The 21,565-nt window shown below is 42.9% G+C and overlaps 1 protein-coding gene across 1 annotated transcript in view; it reads right to left on the reverse strand.

Annotated features, from left to right (window-relative positions):
- Positions 1-15,380: 15,380 nt before the first annotated feature.
- prpf6 (PRP6 pre-mRNA processing factor 6 homolog (S. cerevisiae)) overlaps positions 15,381-21,565 on the reverse strand; it is a 110,025-nt gene continuing 103,840 nt past the window's right edge. Inside the window, exon 21 of the mRNA XM_072514866.1 lies at positions 15,381-15,979. Coding sequence (XP_072370967.1) covers positions 15,827-15,979 — 153 coding nt within the window. The 3' untranslated portion in view covers positions 15,381-15,826. The remainder of the gene's footprint in view (positions 15,980-21,565) is intronic.

Below are 21,565 nucleotides of genomic sequence, written 5' to 3' on the forward strand. Positions count from 1 at the left end.
TCTAGTTGGTCACCCCAGCTCACATCTCCAAAGTTTATTGTGATGGTAATGTCAGAGCTGTGATCTGAGTAGGAAATTGCTGTCATAGCTTCCTGTGCTAGAAGCAGTTGGTACATCACACATTTGCTCCGAATCTCAGGATGTGTGTCAAACAGTCAATCTTCACATGCAAGGTGAAGGACCGAGAATAGCACGTGGTCACAAATTCAGTGAGTTGGGGTAAGATCAAAGAATGTGTCATCTTCTGTTGAGTTTTATAGCAACCATGGGCTTAAAAAGGGATATGTGTTTGTCTAATGCTTTTATTTCAGAATTATAAAAATGAAAAAAATGGCTGAAGATTCACAGTGTACTTTCCCAGGAATTTTCCATCATCATGGAAGTTGGAAAGTGGAAATGGTCGTCACATAAATCCTTCACAGAGCGGTACTTAAGTCCTATCAATGAAATGGATTCATCAAGCAGGCAATGCCAGATTCTGTTATCTATACATAGATCTGAGAATGGAATAGGAATCCTTTGCACCTGTAGTTGAACAGATTGTCTGTACAGCTTTGTGAAATGATAGTGCGGTTGGACACCTGAGGGGTTAACCTCTGGAAAATTGACCTTAATCATATCAATATTTTGGCCATGGTTTCCATTGGGAATCAACATGAAAAACTAATTTCTAAAGCCTTGCCTCGCAACAGCCAGTAAATGTTTATTATAAATATCCCAAATGCATGCAAGTGCTGTATTAAGCAGAAACACAGATTGGTATTCCCACAAGTTAACAGTTAAAATACTCGATTTTTGTTACTATTATTGCATTAATGATAAAAATTATTGAACAATGCAAATCATGCTTGACTATCCTTTTTAAAATGTATTTTATTTGCTCTCAAATTAAAAATGCATTATCCAAAGCTACATACAATTAATGCACCAGAAGTGATTTAAGTAAGTTTACATAAACATATTTGACTCAAGCTGAGTTTCTTACTAAGAAATAATAAGTTGTGCAGTCTGAAAGACATCTGTGTCGTGGATTGTATTTGCTTTCAACTAATGCCAAAAGGCAAAATTTGAATCAGGGAAATAACATTTTTCAACATCGTGCTAACTCTATCCCAATTTACTGTTCTGTTGTGTTATTTTGTTGCTCCAGTTTTGTGGTTTCCCAGTGTCTAGATACACTGTTTGATAAATTATTTGGATAAGCCCAATTTTTACTTGTACAGAGTTCAGTTATTGGGCAGTGTTTGCAAGAACAACTTGGATTGTGTTTATATAGCTGTGGTCAAAACAGACTTGCATTTTTGTCTCAGTGTACATACTGTTACACAGCAGTCAGTGCACAACATAAACACAGAACACTGAAAAAGGCGCAGCATGAAACAACTGAGATACCAAACTTCATTGGCTTCAATATGTTTTCCAATACTGTGAAATCTTTCTATAAAACAATTTATTTGACTTAGTACACAGGAACAGGAGTAGGCCATTCATCCTTTTAAGCCTATTCTGCTATTCGATCATACCATGGCTGATTTATACCTCAACTCCATTTACTCACCATTAATTCATATACTTTGATACACTTACCCAACAAATATCTTTCATTGTCGGTCTTGAAATTTTAATTAACCCAGCATCCAGTCTTTTGGGAGAGAGTTCCAGATATTTGCTACCCTTTCTGTGGAGAAAGTGTTCTAATTTAAAAATTGTGCTCCCGTTGTTCTAGATATCCCCAGAAGAGGAATTGATTTATCTATATCTACCCTATCGATTCCCTGTATAATGTTTAACACCTCAGTTAAATCGGCATTGTAGACTCAAGGGAATACAAGTCAGATTTATGCAACCTGTCTTCATAATTTTATTTTTTTATGCCCTGGTACAATTCTGATAAATCAAAGCTGTACCTTCCATGAGGTCAACATATCTTTCATGAAAAACTGAATGCGGTACTCTAGATGTGAACTAAACAAAGCTTCTCCCTTCCCCACTTTTTATTCCATTCCTTTTGAGATAAAGGCCATCTTTCCATCAGCTCTACTGATTACTTTTGTACCTCTGCACTTTTTATGATTTGGGTAGATGGACACCCAAATCCTTTTGCTCCTCCATAGCTCCTATTCTTACATGATTAAGAAACTTCTGATTTATTTCTCTTGGATTCAAATTGAACGGCCTCCGTTAACTTCACCTGCTACAGTTTGCCCCACTGACATAGTCTGTCTATGCCTCATTGAAACTTCTGCTCCCACTGATAAAACAAACTGCTCTTCCTAACTTAAAGTTATCTCCAACTTTGATATACAACCCTACTGTTTCACCCAAGTCATTAATACAAAAGATGAAAAGTTGAGGCTACGGTACATATTCCGGGGGAACATCAGTTGTCACGTTCTACTAATCAAAGTACATTCGATATATTCTATTATTTGGCTCTTAAATCCTAATTAATTACCAACACATATCACAAGGCTCCTTCAATTCCACATACTTTTAGTTTTGCTAACAATTTCATAGGGAACTTTATTAAATATTTATTTGATGTCTTTAAGTTCATAGCCAATAATAAGAAATAAAGTCAATTCTAGATTACAAGAATGACTTCCAAATCTTAGTGCATAGAAACTCAAGACATTATCAGTTAATCACATGATTTATTTGGCAATATACCCTCAAAATTAAGAACTGAATTGCAATTAAACCTGTAAGATGCAATCACGACATTAGCTCTTAACTCTTTGTTTAAGTTATCACAGAAACTCTAAATGGTTGTCCTCTGGAAAATATAGTAGTACTGTGCAACAATTAAACATATTTTTGAAGTTTTATTTGGAAACTAATGATGATTAACATACTTGATAATGGGGTCAATATGATAGCAATAGAATGTAGCACTGCAGGTGAATTAGATCATAGATCATAGAATTTACAGTGCATAATTTGCATAATTTGCATGTGGTGTAATAAGCAACAGATCACACATGGAGTTTGAGTTGCTGTGGCAGCATGTCCTTTTAACATGCCTGTTGTAATCTGAAGGTGGATGTACTTATACATTAGTTGAATGCCTGACCGGACCTGACTTTGTTCAGCAACTGTTCCGAGTTTGCAGCAACAAAATCTATTTCAGCACCAAGTTTTATACTCCCTGCATTGAGATCAAATTTTGACTGCCAGGATAATGTTCTGCACATCTGTACCTAGACATATCCATTTATATATCCATGCAGTTAAATGTGCACTGAGACTCGCTGTTCACTGATGAATTTTAAACGCGCAGATTTGCAGCAATACAAAATTAGCAGTATATCTGGACCCAAAAATGCCACTGTATCTTTAAATATATAGGGATGGTGTGGATAACACCCTCCCTATGTATAAAGATACTGTGGCATATTTGGATCCAGGTATACTTTTAAAGAGGGAAATTCCAACCATGTGCTTGAAGACAGCATAAAAGATCAGATAAAACAAAACTTTGAATAAACTAAAGCGGAAACTCACAATTAGAAATTAGCTTCATCTGCCTTTAATTTTATGTTGCAGTGTTGTAATTTCTTTGGCAAAAGGCCTTTTTAGTTTAGATTTTTAACTAGAAAGACATGTTTTCCAAACCTACTTTGATTTACATGGATTCCCACATCAAATGCAAACCTGAACTTGCAAGTTACTGATTGAGAGGTACAGGTAGCTCCCAGATTAAATTATCAATCTATAATAAATATACAAGCAAATCACATCCTTCCAAAGAAGAAACTCAATTTCTAAAAGTAAAATTAGACAGAAACTCAATTCCTTTGCTTACCATTTAGCATGGTATACTGAATAATCCACAATACCGTAAATCGAAGGTCAAGAAGTAATTACTGATCATTGTCAAGCTTCTCTGATGCAAAAGTTTCACTTCCACATATCCATGTCCCTTTCACACCAAACATGCAATTATGCAGATCATTGATACATTGATTAATTCTCTTTAGTAAACTTCATGCTGAAGCACCCTTGATCGCTGTTTCGCACTAAGTGCCATGACCAGAGAGACAGAATTGCCTGCTTACCCTCGATTTCATTCAGCTCAAGCTTGATTAACTTCAACAAACTTCCGTGACCGGTTGCCAGACTTTCACTTTCGTCAAATAAAAAAAACTTGCCACCACATTCTTCAACAATTCCTTGGCAAGCATTTAGAATAGTTTATCTGTACTGTAAAACCACCAGTCATGGGTACATTGAAAACTGCTTCTGTCAATTGATCTGATATTTTACCCATTAACTAATCAACACAATCTCACGATTTTAAAAGTTTTAAAAACTGAAAACAACAATATCACATTGGAGTTGAAAACAGGACTGAACATTTAACCATTCAAGTCAAAATATACTGTGTCTTTTTTGATTATGTTTGAGAAATACTGCATTGAACAATGAATTATGTTTGAATTATTGTATATAAAGATTCAAACTTTAAAGTGCAATTGTTATACAATGGCTACATTAAAACTTTTGCCAAACAGTGCAAATTGCTTTTGGGCTTGGACCACCACAGACCCAATACATGTGCACACTAGGATCAAACAGGGCTGCGTCATTGCACCAATGCTCTTCTCCATCTTCCTCACAGCAACACTCCACCCCGCTACCCTGAAGCTCCCCGCTGGAGTGGAGCTAACCTACCGGACAAGCGGGAAACTGTTCAACCTCCGACGCCTCCAGGCCAGAACCAAGATCACCCAGCCTCTGTCATTGAGCTGCAGTACACAGATGATGCCTGTGTGTGCCCGCACTCATAGGCCAAGTTACAAACCATCATCAATGCATTCACCGAGGCGTATGAGAGAATGGGTCTCAGACTAAACATCTGGAAAACAAAGCCCGTTCCTGTCCCCGACCATCAAGATCCACAGTGAGCCCTTGGACAATGTGGATCATTTCCCAAACCTCGGGAGCCTACTCTCAGCGCGAGCAGACATTGACGACGAAATCCAACATCGACTCCAATGCGCCAATGCAGTCTTCAGACGCCTGAGGAACAGAGTGTTTGAAGAAACATGGACAGTATACAGAAGACACCTCAAATCCCTGGGGAGATATCACCAACAAGGCCTCGGAAAACCCTGAAAGTCCACTGGCTGGATAGGCGTACCAATATGAGTGCCCTCTCCTAGGCCAATATCCTCAGTAGCGAGGCCCTGGTCACGCTTGACCAGCTGCAAAAGGCAGGCCACATTGCCCACATGCCCTACACAAGACTCCCAAAACAAGTGCTTTACTCCAAGCTCCACAATGGCAGGCGATCACTAGGAGCGCAGCGGAAAGGCTACAAGGACACTCTGAAAGCCTCCCTAAATAAATGCACTAGAACGCACAAGAAAAGGCGCCAATCACCTTGAGCGTCGTAGGGTGAAGCACATGGAGGCCAAGCGTAAACAGTGGAAGGAGAGTGCAAATGCCAGAGTGTCCCACCCATCCACCTCATCAAACACCACCTGCCAAACCTGTGGCGGAGCCTGCAGATCAAGGATTGGACTATTCACCCTCTGCAGAACCCACCTCCCCGGAGTGGAAGCAAGTTATCCTCGACGTTGAGGAACTGCCCAAGAAGAAAAGACACCTGAACAGAAATGGGATCTATCCCTGCAAGCAGCTCAACTAGTGTTGCGAGGGAGGGGTTAAACTAACTTGGCAGGAGTTGGGCACAAACATGTAGGGCTGGATTCTCCATTATTGGGACTATGCCGCCCTCGCCAGCGTCAAAACGGTGGAGTTTCACGCCAGAAAAAAACGTGTGAAAGGACCACTAATTCCCAGCCCTGCAAGGAGCTAGCAGGGACCTGGTGTAGATCTCGTAGCTTTTGCTGCAGATAAGGACCCCTGCACCTCCAGGTCGGAGGCTGCGCATGGACACGGCGGCCTCCAGCGGCCGCACCGTGCTCCATGGCGGACTCAGACCGCGGAGCTGGACCCAAAAAAGAAACCCCCGATCGGCCGCGTGCACGACTCTCAACGGCTGCACAAACATTTACCAGCCACGTATAAGCCCCCCCCCCCCCCCCCCCACCCTCCGACCAACCCACCCCCGACCAGGGCGGCCGCGGACTGAGTCTGCAGTCGCCACCCGAGTATCCCGACCGGCTGGAGCACATTAGTTCCACGCAGTCGGGACTTCGGCCGGTCATAGGCAGAGAATGACAGAGCGCACCTCTGGCAATGGCCCCAGGTAGGTCCTAGGCGGCCCGCAGATTCGGGGAACCGGCGTCGGTCCCGATTCCTTGCGGGAAAATGGATTCTCCGCCCTGTGCCGGCTGCGATTTCAGCATCGGGGTGCAGTGAATCCAGCCTGTAGTATTAAAACTAGGTGGAGGTAGGACGGGGAGAGAAGGTTATATGTAGAAATAGTAGAATTAGATGGGATTATTGAAAATACAAAGAGGTTAAAGTTAGATTTGGAGTGCATCAGGAATTATGTCATGCCTTGGAGTGGGTACAGAAGGGATTTACTGGAATGTTACTAGGCATGAGAAATTGTTGTTATGCAGAGAGTCTGGAGAAGCTGGGTTGACTCTCCTTCGAGCAGAGACTGTTAAAAGAGGATGTTATGAAGGTGTTCAAAATTATGAACATATTTTATGGAGTAAACAGAAAGAAACTGTTTCCAGTAGCACAAAAGTTGATAAGCAGACAACATAGATATAGAGTGGTTACTGAAAGTGGCAGAGATGGCATGAAGATTTCTCTTTCATGCCGTCGTGATCCAGAATCCAAAAGGGAGCGGAAGCAGATTCAATATTGTTGCAAAGTGGAATTGCAAAATTTTTTAACAGGATGCGTGAATAGAATAGGGGAGCGAGACTAATTTGATACCTCTACCAAAGAGGCAGCACAGGTGTCATGGGCCGAATGTCCTCCTTCTGTGTCAGATTGTTCTATGATATCTGAAAGTAGATAAGCAAATTTAGAACAAAACATTCATGCCATTTAAGCAGATTATGGCTATCTTTAATAAAAGCAAAATCTTCAAGTTTGCCTTCTCATATATTGGTGGTACATGAAAGTGTGCGGAATGAATGCAATTGTGCAACTGCATTTTTGTATTGATCGAGAAAAAAAAAATGCAAGTTTGCTATCCAAATGGCATCAAAAGTGGAAAAGCAACAGCATAACAAAATATTGCTTGGCATTGAAAATGGCAAAGGCTTATTACCTGCAGCACTGATCAACTTGGAGCAGCCCATGGAAATACCAGTTCTGAAGGGAAACATTAGGATGGGAATCTCACTCAGAGACTAGGTGGTGAATTTCTGAATCAATGCAGAAAGTACATATCTGCATATCTTGTGTGGATTTCATATTTTGCTCTGTTACATGAAGTTTTTTTCCAATTTGGAACATGTGGGCTCTCTATACACTTTCACATTTGTTTGGTGTTACATCATCAATCTTATTAATTGTGCATAAAATGTGCACTGCAATTGTTGAAGAGCTGCAATTATAATTCAAAGTGCCTCGGGAAGAACTAACTTATTTGACTTCAGAAGGAAAACTGGTTGTTCTCAAAAAGCCCATATTCCAATCCCAGGACCATATCTTTTTATTAAAACAGTAAAAAATATATACAAGGCTAAACGGTACAGACACTAATTTTGTGTTGGAGAAACAGGGTACCCTCCCTTCAGTATCAACGTACGGGGAGTGGGGGTGGGGTGGGGTTGGATACTCTGATTATTAAAACAGTTCACAACACAGTTGTACAAAAAACAAACAGTACAAGCACTGAACTTTGTGTTGGAGAGACCAGATACCCTCACCTCTGTACCAACAGAAGGGAAAGGAAGGGGGGGGTGGGGGGGAGAGCGGGGAAAGGACGGTAGTGGGGAGGGCCCAATAGGACACTGCCTGAACTATCTACAGAGGCAGAAAAACAAAAGAACCTTCAATTATGATGTGCCAGATTACAGGAGTCCCCCAGAGGGGGTGAGGGGCGACACAGTTTCAGGCACGAGTGAGCCCTGCACCCCACTGCAGAGAGCCTCATGTGCACCCTCCGCAAGAGTTCCAGATTTTGTTTTAGGAGGGCTGGCATTTTACAATCTTAACAGGCAATAATGAAGCATAATTGCTACTTGCTTTCGCATTCATGATGCTCCAGTACTGGCTTGCTCTCCAATAAATATCATGAGGTGGAACATCACTTAATACAAGCACTGTGCATTTAAATGCCAAAGAGGAGCTGGTTCACTTAGTTGGAGATGCAGCATGCTCATTCTGTACACAGCTGCTGGAATCATTTGCTGACAAAGCTGTCTTCCCCCACGGCAATAATATTCAATCACAAGCTGTGGAGTCACTATTGGTGATCGAGCAAGCTATTGGTAGACTGTAAGCATATTGGAAATGTTTCCGACAATGTAACTAGATCCATATTCCATTATTGCTCATAATAATTACATGCAATATTCCACATAACATATGCAGGCTGCATAGGTGAGTGTTCTCTGTATAAAGGTAAAATCACCATAGTCCCAATTGACCATAGGCTGCTTTCCCTTTTGAGGGGGAAGAGCTGACTGATGGTGGTTTAACCTGAGGGTCACCACACCTCAGGTGAGGGGAGAAGTTGAGAAGGTGGGACCTTCATGAATATCTCATCTGATACGGGAATAAGGGGAGGGATTTACTGGCTGATGACCCTGACGGGAAATTCTGGTTTCACGCCGGCGCAAGGGTTTCCCAGGGACGAGGGGCGCGGTCAACGGAAAATCCCATTGACAACGCCGGGACTGGTAAATCTCGTTGGCCAGCTGTCTCTGTCACCGAAAAACACGGGGCAGGCTGGTGGAAAAATCCCGCCCAACGAGTCTGAAGAAGTAACGAGTGGTGCATCAGCCAGGTATATTGCAAGCAGCTAATGTGGATGTATAGGTTGAACTGCAGTATGGTGTCAATATTGTGGTTTAGTTTTGTGACAGGGTAAGATGTGTCCAGTGATTTCTACAAACTGTCTGATATCCTAGTCAACTTTAGCCCATTACACATTGGCCTTCAATGGATCCTCTGATTTGTGACACCTGGGTCTTGGTCAACTTCTAGTGATCCCAAAACAAATTTGCTCTCTTATCTAAACACATATATGTTTTATTCAATTCATGGGATGTGAGTATTATTGGTTGGGCCCACTTTTATTGCCCATCCCTCATATTTGTGACTGAACTTACAGAATCTGGTAAGACAACTTTGGAGTTACTGCTGGATACATGAGAACTGAGCATCTGAAATTAGTAGGGAAGCATTTCTCATGCCAATGCTCTTCTCCATCTTCCTTGCAGCAACATTCCACCCCATCACCCTGAACCTCCCCGCTGGAGTGGAGCTAATCTACCGGACAAGCGGGAAACTGTTCAACCTCCGACGCTTCCAGGCCAGAACCAAGACCACCCCGACATCTGTCATTGAGCTGCAGTACACAGATGATGCCTGTGTGTGTGCACATTCAGAGGCCAAGTTACAAACCATTGTCAACGCATTCACAGAGGTATATGAGAGAATGGGTCTCTGACTAAATATCTGGAAAACAAAGGTTCTCTATCAGCCCTCTACCATGCGAATGCCAATTTAAAATCAATACCTGATATCTCGTAACCAAGTGGTCACCCATTCAACAACATAAAGAAAATCATATCTGTTAGCATAAGGCTATTAATAATAAAACATAAGTATAATATTATTGAGGTTTGCTTTTTTGCTGATCCATATTGCTCAACTTTTCAGTTGGTAGTTTGGTGTTCATTTGATTTGATTAGATTTAGATTTGTCATGTGGACCGAGGTACAGTGAAAAATATTGTTCTGCATACAGTCCAGACAGATCATTCCAATAATGAAAAACATAGGATATACGATAAATACACAATGTAAATACATAGAATTGGACATTGGGTGAAGCATACAGAGTACAGTGCCACTTTAATAGAGAAGATGTGTGGAGAGATCAGTTCAGTCTGCGTCTGGTAACAGCGGGAAGAAGCTGTTTTTGAATCTGTTAGTGGCTGTTCTTAAACTTTTGTAGCTCCTGACTGATGGAAGAGGTTGAAAGAGAGAATAACCTGGGTGGGAGGGGTCTTTAATTATGCTGCCCACTTTCCCAAGGCAGTGGGAGATACAGACAGAGTTGATGGATGGGAGGCGGGTTCGCATGATGGACTGGGCTGTGTTCATTACTCTCTGTAATTTCTTACGGTTTTGGGCCGAGCAGTTGCCATACCAGGCTGTGATACAGCCATATAGGATGCTTTCTATGGTGCATCTGTAAAAATTAGTATGAGTCCATGTGGACATGCCAAGTTTCCTAGCTTCCTGAGGAAGTGTTGTTGTTCTTTCTTGGTTGTAGCGTGGACCAGGACGGATTGGTGGTGACACCTAGGAATTTGAAGCTATCAATCATCTCCATCTCAGCACCATTGATGCAGACAGGGGTGTGTATGTTAATTCACTTCCTGAAGTCAATGACAGCTCCTTAGTTTTCCTGACGTTGAGGGAGAGATTTTTGTTGTTACACCACACAACTAGGTTCTCTATCTCCCTCAGCCTTGCGGGGTCCCGGAATTGAGGGCTATCGTGAAGGAGGTGTTGTTTATCCTTATTGATTCATTCTGAACGTTGCTTCGACACCCTGGGCAAGTGGGCGGTCAATTCCAGCCCCACTCAACACTGACTGCTTCTAGGACAAATACACCATCAGATTCAACTTCAAAGCTGTGTTAATCCTGATATCTAAAGGCACATTGTCCACCTCCTGTTGCAGGCATGGATAGAGGATGCTTCTTCTTTGTCCTTGCCCAATATGCCAGCCAATGCACTTCCAGTCCACCATTTTAGAGCTTTGAGTTTCAGCACTGCTCCCTTCTAGGCTTAAGAGGCTACCGTAATATGGATTTAGCATCATTATTGTCATGGACAGAGATAGAACAAGAGTAGAGTTCTAAATTGGGAGGGGGACACCAATATCACAAAGCTAAGAGGTGAGCTGGCAAGAGTGGACTGGATAAAGCTATTAGAAGGAGAAACTGTCAAAGTAGTGGGAGGCATTCAAAGGTGAAATTATATAGGCAGTGTGGACGTGCCCCCAACAAAAAAAGGTTAGCACTGCCAAATCTAGAGCTCCCTGGTTATCCAGAAGCACACAGGCCATAATAAAGCAGAAAAAAAGAAAGCGGAGGAGTCACAAAAGACTTAATATTGTAGAGAGCCTAGAGGAGTATAGAAAGTACTCGGGTGAAGAAGAAAATAGATATTAGGAAGGCAAAGAGAATACAAAAAACTATTGGCAGGTAAAATCCAAATAAATGCTCAAAGTTTTACCAATACATTATGTGCAAGAGGATAACATAAGGATAAGGTAGGGCCTATCAGAGATGTACATGGTAATTATGCATTGATTCAGAAGATATGGGTTGGGTTTTCAATGAATACTTTGTCTCAATCTTCACCAAGGAGAGGGATGATTCAGACATTCCTGTTAATGATGTGTGAAAAATAAGCATAGTGAGAAATGAAGGACTGGATCCCTAAATAACCAGGGCCAGATGAATTGCATCTCAGGCTGTTGAAGGAAGCCAGGGAGGAAATAGTGGATACTATCCCAATCCTCACTGTATACAGGTGAGGTACCAGAGGATTGGAGATCTACAAACATTATACCATTATTTAAAAAGGGTGCCAGGGATAGTCCAGAAAACTATAGGCCGGTCAGTCTGACTTCAGTGGTGAGCAGATTATGAGAATCAATTCTGAGACAGAATAAACTAGAATCACAGAATAGAAGCCCGACAGTGCAGTGCATTCGGCCCATCGTGTCTGCACCAACCCTCCGAGAGGGCACCCTACCTAGGTCCACTCCCCCATCTTATTCCCCTAACCCTACCAAACCTACACACCCCTGGACACTAAGGGTGAATTTAGCGTGGCCAATCTGCCTAAGCTGCACATCTTTGGACTGTGGGAGGAAACCAGAGCACCTAGAAGAAACCCACACAGACTCTGGGAGAACGTGCAAATTCCAGTCATCCAAGGCAGGAATTGAACCTGGATCCCTGGCAGTGAGGCAGCAGTGGGAACCACTGTGCCAACCCAAACTGTCATTTAGAAAGGCACAGATTGATCAGGGATAGTCAGCATGGTTGTGATTGCATCTTACTAACCTAATGAGCAAGATTGGCAAAGGCCAATGGCACGTGGGTAAAGTGGCACTGGGCCTACAACAGCAATGTTGGTTTTCCTTGCTGCATCATAGAATTTACAGTGCTGAAGGAGGCCATTTGGCCCATCGGATCTGCACTGGCCCTTGGAAAGAGGTATAGTGCAGCAATTAGTGCCAAAAACTTTCAGCCATGGGTTCTACGCCATATATTTAAAAAATATATATATTTTATTGAAGCACTTGTAATTTTCAGTTTACAGTTTAACACTTTAACATTCCTTAAACAACCGCTCGGGCCGACGCACGCAAAAAAACGAAAAACATCCCCTCCTACCCTCGCCCTATTTCCTAATTACCCGTGCACTAAGTTCCCTGTCCTTATCTTACACTACCATGCCTCCCATTTTCCTCCCCCCCCCCCCCCCCAGCCTTACCGCTGATGTTCAATTTTTCTTGAAGTTGATGAACGGCTGCCACCTCTGGGTGAACCCGTGAATTAATCCTCTCAAGGCTAACTTAATCTTTTCCAGCCTAAGAAACCCTGCCATGTTGCTGATCCACACTCCTGACTTTGGAGGTTCGGAGTCTCTCCATCCCAGCAAAATCCATCTCCGGGGGCCACTAGGGAGAACGCCAAAACATCAGCCTCCCCCCCCGGATTGTCCGATAGCCTAAATATTGCCAATTCTGGACTCGGAGACACCCTCCCTTCCAGGACCTCTGACATAACGTCCACAAATCCCTGCCAGAATCCCCTCAACTTCGGGCATGCCCAGAACGTCTGTACATGATTCGCCGGGCTTCCCCCAGTGTCCACACCTGTCCTCCACTTCCTCAAAAAACCTGCTCATCCGGGCTACCGTCATGTGAGCCCTATGAACCACCTTGAACTGGATCAGGCTAAGTCCGGCACAAGGCGAGGATGAATTAACTCTCTTCAAAGCCTTTTCCCATAATTCGATTTCCAACTCGCCTCCCAGCTCCTCTTCCCACTTCCCGATAGGGACTCCTTCAACTCCTTATATATTGCCGAGACCCTCCCCTCCCCAACCCCCATTTTTGACATCACCTTATCCTGTAGTCCCCTCAGGGGGAGGCGAGGAAAGCTTGGAACCTGCCTCCGGACAAGGTCCCTTACCTGTAGGTACCAAAACCCGTTCCCACCCGGCATCTCAAACTCCTCCTCTAATGCCTCCAGGCTCGGGAAACCCGCCTGAATGAGGAGATCCCCAAATCTCTCAATTCCTGCCCGCTGCCATCTCCTAAAACCCCCCCGTAACAAAACGGTGATTGTCACAGATCGGTGCCCCCTCCATTCTCATGTGCTGCCTCCATTGTCCCCACACCCTCAGGCCTGCCACGACTACTGGGCTTGTGGAGTACCGAGCCGGCGAGATGGGCAGGGGTGCCATCAATAAAGCCTCCCAAACTCGTACCCTTACAGGATGCCGCCTCTACTCGCCCCAAAACTGACCTCTCCCCCACTACCCACTTCCTGACCATCGAAATGTTGGCCGCCCAGTAATAATTAATAAAACTCAGGAGGGCCAAGCCCCCCTCCCCGCGGCCCCGTTCCCAGAGTGCCTCCTTCACCCTCGGAGTTTTACCAACCCCCACAAAACCCGAGATCGCCGCAGTTTCCTAAAAAAGGCCTTCGGGACAAAATCGGGAGACATTGAAAAAGAAACAGCAGTCTCGGGAGGACTGTCCTCTTCACCGTCTGCACACTCCCAGCCAGTGTCAGTGGGAGCATGTCCAACCTGCCGAAATCCCTTTTCATCTCCTCGACCGCTTTACCCAGATTTAACTTGTGGAGCTGTCCCCAATCCTTAACCACCTGGATCCCCAGATACCTAAAGCTCCTCCCCACCACCTTAAAAGATAACTCCCTCAGTCTCCTTTCCAGCCCCCGTGCCTGAATCGCAAACACCTCGCTCTTTCCCGTTTAACTTGTAGCCTGAGAACCGCTCAAATTCTTCGTGTCTCCATAATTCCAGCCACCCCCTCCCCCCCCCCCCCCCCACAGCGGGCCTGTGATATAAAGCAGTGAATCGTCCAAGTAGAGCGAGACCATGTGCTCCACCTCACCCCTCTATCCCTCACCAACCATTCAATGACCCAAGGGCCATTGCCAAGAGCTCTATGGCCAGGGTAAACAGTAGTGGGGAGAGTGGGCATCCCTCTCTTGTCGCCATACAGAGACTAAAATATTCTGACTGGACCCGGTGGTTCTTACATTCGCTACCGGAGCTTGGTATAGCAACCAGCCCTAATCCACAAATCTCTGCCCAAACCTGCCTAAAATATCACGATAGGTGTGGCCAACATCTTTGCCAGCAATTTGTTTCTACTCATTAGCTAGCAGGTGGCCCGATTCACCTGCCCCGCCATCACCTAAGCACTGCAATCATCGGGCACCACACTTGAAGGCTGTCCCAGCAACACACCAACCACATTTCGTAAGTCACTAGGAAGTGATGTCTGTCAAGAAATCCACCTCCAATTTTTCAGACACCTTCCTGGAGTGACTGCACAATCCTGGCCTATCACTCTGCAGATTTATCTTCAGAGGGAATAAGAGATGATTGTGCCCAAGCAGTGTTGACGTACTATTCAGATGGTTGTCCCGAATCTACATCGTTAGTGTTGTTGCTTCCCTCACTTTCATTAGATTGTTGTGGCTGATCCCTCCAGAAACAACATTGGATGCAGAATTCACTGTACAAAGACCTTCAAATGCATTTGAGCAAATAAACCAGTTCCATGCAATTCATCATAAAACTGGCATCTTAAGATTTCTGCACTCTCGCGCTTCGGAGCAGCTCAATAGCAACACACTCCTGCATCATTCTTTTAAATTATTACACTTGTATTTAGCTACAAATTTTAGCGTAAATGTGCATGCAATGACTATGTATGAAAATAACATTCTGAATTGCTAGCAGGCCCTTGATTCAGTCTTCATTTCAAATGGTTCCACAACCATTCACAGAAAATGATCTACCACGTAATTTAGGAAAAGTTAATTGCATATAGAAATCATGACTGCTGCAACTGGAAGGCAGCATCAAAATGCCTATCCTCAAATTCAATACAATTTGACTTCTACTTTGGATAGCATAATTTCATGTCAATATCCTGAATTAAATACTTGAAGTCAGAGATGAAATAATTTATATGGAGTCCCATTTTCGCTTTGAACTTTATTAAAAAGTATTCAGACTGAATAGGCTTACAAGTCCTTTTACAGGTAACATGGTAATTTAAACAACTTGCTCGGACAACAAATACATATATATGATTTTTTCTGGACATTTATACACATTTCCTATAGCAACCCATTTAATATCATACTTTCTATCCTCTCTAACAGTTAACAGCTATGACATTACAACCAGCATCAAATTATCAGTTTAAAAAAAATATAGTATTCACTGGTTAATAAAAGTAGGATCTTGCTCATTTTGTTTATGGTATTGTACACAACATAGAAATCATGCCACCCAGGAAAAAAATCTTGGATAAATTACATGTAACTAAAACAATGCAGATACAGATTTCTGCACTGAAGTACAAATCTATTCCAAAAAATAAAAAAAAATGTTTAGACACACCAAGATCTTCAAACAGAATTTCAAAATGTATTTTTGATTTGAGCAGCGACAAGCATAAGAATCTCTCCAATCTTTCTTTGCCAGTTCTTGATATCTTTTGATACTTCACACCATAACTCTCCGTGTCTTGGCTCTGCATTTTCACATCGCCGTTTCACATCCTCATGCTGTTCCTGTATAGGGAAAAGAAGTGCATTTGAACCTTTGATTTATTTTGTTGAAAAAGCCACTCAAATATGATACACGATACGTGCGGCCTTACTTGAAAGTTGTCATTGAATCACAGAACAGTTTTGACCCAACACTATGCAGCAGTAGGTATTTTGAGAGCTAGATTTTGGTTTGCTCTGAAAGGGGCGTTTTGGATTACAGCTATCCAACGTTAAACAGAAGAACATTGAAATGCAAAGTTATGCACCCTGTATCTCAAATTCACCAAAATCCATTTACAGAATCAGGGATCACTAGCTATTTAGAATTGGATTTTTATGTACACCATTCATATTTTACATTGTTACGATGCAGGATCATAAGACCATAAGGTATAGGAGCAGAATTAGGCCATTTAAGGTGGACCCAGACCCATTGGTGGCGGTATTTGGGGTTTCAGAGAAGCCGGAGCTCATGGAGAGGAGGAAGGCCGCTGTCCTGGCCTTTGGCTCTCTGATTGCACGGTGGTGAATTTTGCTGGAGTGGCGGTCGGCATCGCCACCGGGGGTAGCAGCTTGGTTGGATGACCTGTACGACTTCCTGTGATTAGAGAAGATAAAGTATGAGTTAAGGGGCTCTTCAGGGGGGTTTGAGGAAAGATGGGGGATGTTTGCGACTGTGTTTGAGGGGCTGTTCGTCGCAGAGGGGTGGGGCTAGGGTGAAAAGGGGAAAAATCTGTTGATAGTTGGGAACTATGTTGCCCGGGGTGATTGTTCACTGTAACCTGTTTTGATACATGTTTGTAATAAAATACATTAAAAAAAAAAGAATTTGGCCGTTTAGCCCAATGAGTGTTCTCCGCAATTCAATCATGGCTGATATGTTTCTCATCCGCATTCCCCAACCTCCACCCCTCATTAATGAAGAACCCACCTATCTTTGTCTTAAAGGCACTCAGTGATTTGGTCCCCTTCTGCCAGTCAACCAATCCTCCATCCATGCCAGTAACACCATGGGCTCTTATCTTATTTAGCAGCCTCCTGTATGGTACCTTGTTAAAGGCCTTCTGGAAATCCAAATAGATTATATCCACTGGTTCTCCTTTGGCTAACTTCCTTGTTACATCCTCAAAGAACAGATTTGTCAGACAGAACTCCGCCCTATTTTACCACGCACTTCCAAATATTCTGCAATCTCATCCTTAATAATGGACTCTAAAATCTTACCAATAACCAAAGACAGGTTAATCCGGCCCATAATTTCCCGTCTTCTGCCTCCCTTCCTTCTTAAACAGGGGTATTACATTAGCCATTTTCCAGTCCTCTGGGACCTTCCCCGACTCCAGTGATTCCTGAAAGATCACCACTAATGCCTCCACAATCTCCTCAGCTATCCCTTTCAGAACCCTGGAGTGTAGTCCATCTGGTCCAGGTGATTTATCCACCCGTCAGACCTTTCAGCTTCCCCAGCACCTTCTTCTTAGTGATCATCACTCAATTAACTCTGACCCTGACTATCGAAGCTCTGGTATGCCACTCGTGTCGCCCATCGTGAAGACTGATGCAAAGTACCTATTTAAGTTCCTCTGCCATTTCTTTGTTCCCCATTACTTCTCTAGTCTCATTTTCCAGTGATACACACTTCTCCAGCCTCATTTTCCAGTGGTCCAATGTCCATTCTTGCCTCTCTCTTACCTTTTATATATTGAAAAAAACCTCTTGGAACCTTCTTTTATATTACTAGATAGCTTACACTCATATTTCATCTTCTACCACCTTATTGCTTTTTTTAGTTGTCCTCTGCTTGCTTTTAAATCCTCTGGCTTCACACTAATCCTAGCTCTTTCTTTTATGCTGTCCCTGATTTCCCTCACCAGCCAAGGTTGCCTCGCCCTCCCCTCAGCATGTTCCTTCTCCTTGGGATGAATTTCTATTGCCCCTCCCATATATCGCCCCAAAACCCCTGCCATTGTTGTTACACTATCTTCCTTGCTAGGCTCCCCTTCCAATCAGCTCTGGCCAGCTCCTCCCTCATATCTAAAACCATTACATCGGATTCCAGCTTCACCCTCTTGATCTGCAGGGTGAATTCTATAATTTTGTGGTCACTGCCCCCTACCAGCTCCTTCACCTAAGATCCATAATCAACTCTGTCTCATTACACATCATCAAATCTAGAATTACCTGCTCCCTAGTGCTCCAAAAAGCCATATAAATAGACATTCCACAAACTCCCTTTCACTGCCAACCTGATTTCCCTAGACAACCTGCATATTGAAGTTCCCAATGAGTATTGTAATATCGCCTTTCTTACATGCCTTTTCTATCTCCTGATTTATTTTCTGCCCCACATCCGGACTACTGCCAAGAGGCCTGTACATAACTCCCATCAGGGTCCTTTTTCCTTTGCGATTCCTCAATTCTACCCACACACATTCTGCACCTTACCTACTTCTTGCTACCAATTTAATTTGTTACTAACTATGCAACCCCAAACCCTCTGCCCATCTGCCTGTCCCTTTGATAGGACACATATCCTCGGATATTTAGATCCCAGCCCTGATCCCCTTGCAACATCGCGGTGATGCCTACAACATCGTACCTGCCAATTTCAATGTGTGCTACAAGCTCATTTAGCTTGTTTTGTATACTGCGTGCATTTAGGTACAACACCTCAATCCTGCATTGACCGCTCCCCTTCTCATAGTTATCCCATTATCTGCTGTGCCTGAAGTTAGATATCTGATACTTTCCATACTCCGTTCCATTACTTGTTCTTGAAACTTTACTGACCTCTCCTGAGCCCTCCTCCCAACTAGTTTAAAGTCCTCATCATTAACCTACATTCCTACCTTCTACTTTCACTTTCATTTTCTAATTCTCCATTAAACTGAACCTGCCTCCGATCCCATTTAGTTTAAGCCCATCTATGACATGAACCCGGGTCCCCAGAGTGTTACCCTTGGTGTTTACTAGTCCAACAACTGCAATAAACTATTATGCAAAATTGTCCTTTTAATATTGTTATATTATTATATTGTTATAATATTTTTAGAATTGTATTGTTTTGGGGTTGGTTTTCATTGCCCCAAACAATCTCAAAGAAAGGAGGGACGCAAACTTTATTATAAATTTTCAAAGGGCCATTGTAAATCAAACACTCCCCTGCACCTTCACTGTTGCATGTTTCAAATTTATCAAACAAAAAGATTCAGGATTCAGTTCAGCCAAAGACTCAGCTTCATTGCAAGCCGATCTTTTAAAGAGAAGTTGCCAATATATCTTCTCAGTGTTTTTTAAAAAAAGGTACATTCTCTTGAATTTACGAGGTTCATTTCCTCAACCGTGAAACATTTGGGAATTGAGTAGTGAATCCAAAGAGAAATGACCCAAAACAACAACCTTTGTTGGTAAATACATCTCTACAAGTTTTTCCAGAAAATTAAACCCACCAACCTAGTCAGATCAATCTGACAGTAGAACCTCTCATTCCGTACAAACATTAACATTTAAAATAGGAATTGTTAAATTGGCATTGAACGACAGTACACAGGGCAGTCACCGAAGTTAAACATACCAAAGTGCTGCCACGTGACTCACGCGGCTCTCCGGAGGGCCAGTGGAAAGCTACAAAAGAAATCTTGCGACAGTTCTGGGACTAAATGTTGATCATCTTAAACCCCACCCCCCCATCTTTACCCTCTCCAGCACAGTCATGAGATCTCTTTTGTTGTTTCCCCAGGTGAAGCCGCGTGACGCTCAGTGGCTATTTTCTTTAGCTCCCTAACCCACTCGCTCACTTCCAACTTGCAGCTCCTGTCTGGAAAGGGAGGAAACAATTTAAAATGGAACAGGGGTCTACTGTATTGTTCAGTATCCTCATTGTTCAGTAGGTGGTTACAGCCTTTAAAAAAAAAAGTAACATCAATGTTTTCTAAATCTCTTGACTGATTTTTCATATTGGAAGAGCAACGGCTGCAAGTCAGTTAAGCAGTGAGCATTGCCAGCTCTGATGCGCGTCAGAGAAGCAGATTTGTTTTTGTCACAACGTGCATAATGTGTGAAGAAAGCCTGGATGAGCCGAAAAGGTTGTGCTAGGGACGCTGGAAGAGTTAAACAGGAAAGAAAATGAAGATTTAAGTGTTAACCCTGTTTACAGCCTTGACAAAATATTAGATGGATTTTAAAGACTTACACTAAGGATGGAGACCAACAAAGCTTCCACGAGCAGTAATTAGCCTGTGTAAAGTTTGTTCATCTCTTTCAGCTCTCGAACATCTGACGATTATCTTATGCGACTCTTGGATTTTCTAAGGCAGGCCACCCCTGCTTATACTGTTTATGCCAAATATACTATTTATTCTGCACACAGTTGACAATATGATTGCTGTGAATTTTCTAAAAGAAATGTTTTTCAGGTTTAATAAAAATGGTGAACATTGCATTGGTGCAATTACATAGATACATAGAACATAGTGCAGAAGGAGGCCATTCGGCCCATTGAGTCTGCACCGACCCACTTAAGTTCTCACTTCCATCCTATCCCCGTAACCCAATAACCCCTCCTAACCTTTTTGGCTACTATGGGCAATTTATCGTGGCCAATCCACCTAACCTGCACGTCTTTGGACTGTGCGAGAAAACCGGAGCACCCGGAGAAAACCCATGCAAACACGGGGAGAATGTGCAGACTCCGCACAGACAGTGACCCAGCGGGGAATCGAACCTGGCACCCTGGCGCTGTGAAGCCACAGTGCTATCCACTTGTGCTACCGTGCTGCATTACTAACCCTAACCCTAACAATTCCTGCTTAAGATTGAAGATTCCCGACTAATGTCTATTCCTGAATGTTTATGTTCAAACATATTATTTATTACATGGTTATAGATAAATATTAAAACCCCACTGGAGACCATATACTACCTTCATTTTTTAGTCCATTGCACCACTGCTATGTACTTTCACCTGCACTTCTGCAGTGCTTGAGAACCACTCCTTTTGCTATCAGATTAATGATCCCTGCCCCGCCCTTCTCTTAAACTTCCAAGAACTTTCTCTGGGGACTGGGGACTTCAGCACTTATTTAATTGTACGAAAACCTATTCTACGAAATTGTACCATGTATGCACAACATCTACCCTATCCACCCCGCACCTGCAAAACATCATACAGGAAAACATGCACAACTTACTAACATGGGAGTGTGTGCGCGCATGTGTGTAAGGAATGTTCAGTTAATTATTCTCAATTTGGTAAGCCATACTTTTGTACGAATACAAGTTTAGTGCATTTTCACCATACTTTCAAGCCTCTATCCTTAAGGCAAACTGATTTCCATATCCTATTTTCTCAGTATTACATAACCAAAAGGCTCTTTTGAATGGATAATATAGTAACTTATTGACAAGTTTTTGGACTTCCCCATTGGTTTATTTCCCCCATACATGCAATTTACCATGATCCAGTCCTGAAGACGGGCAAGTATCCAGTTTTAGCACATGGCTTGTGAAATCACTTAACAATCCACCAATGCAAGGCTCTCAAAAATATATAATGCTGACCCCTAATGAGATTCAAACATGATAATGAAAATATAAACTCAGGTATTT

This window comes from Scyliorhinus torazame, chromosome 8 (assembly GCF_047496885.1).
Source record: "Scyliorhinus torazame isolate Kashiwa2021f chromosome 8, sScyTor2.1, whole genome shotgun sequence".
NCBI classification, from domain to species: domain Eukaryota; kingdom Metazoa; phylum Chordata; class Chondrichthyes; order Carcharhiniformes; family Scyliorhinidae; genus Scyliorhinus; species Scyliorhinus torazame.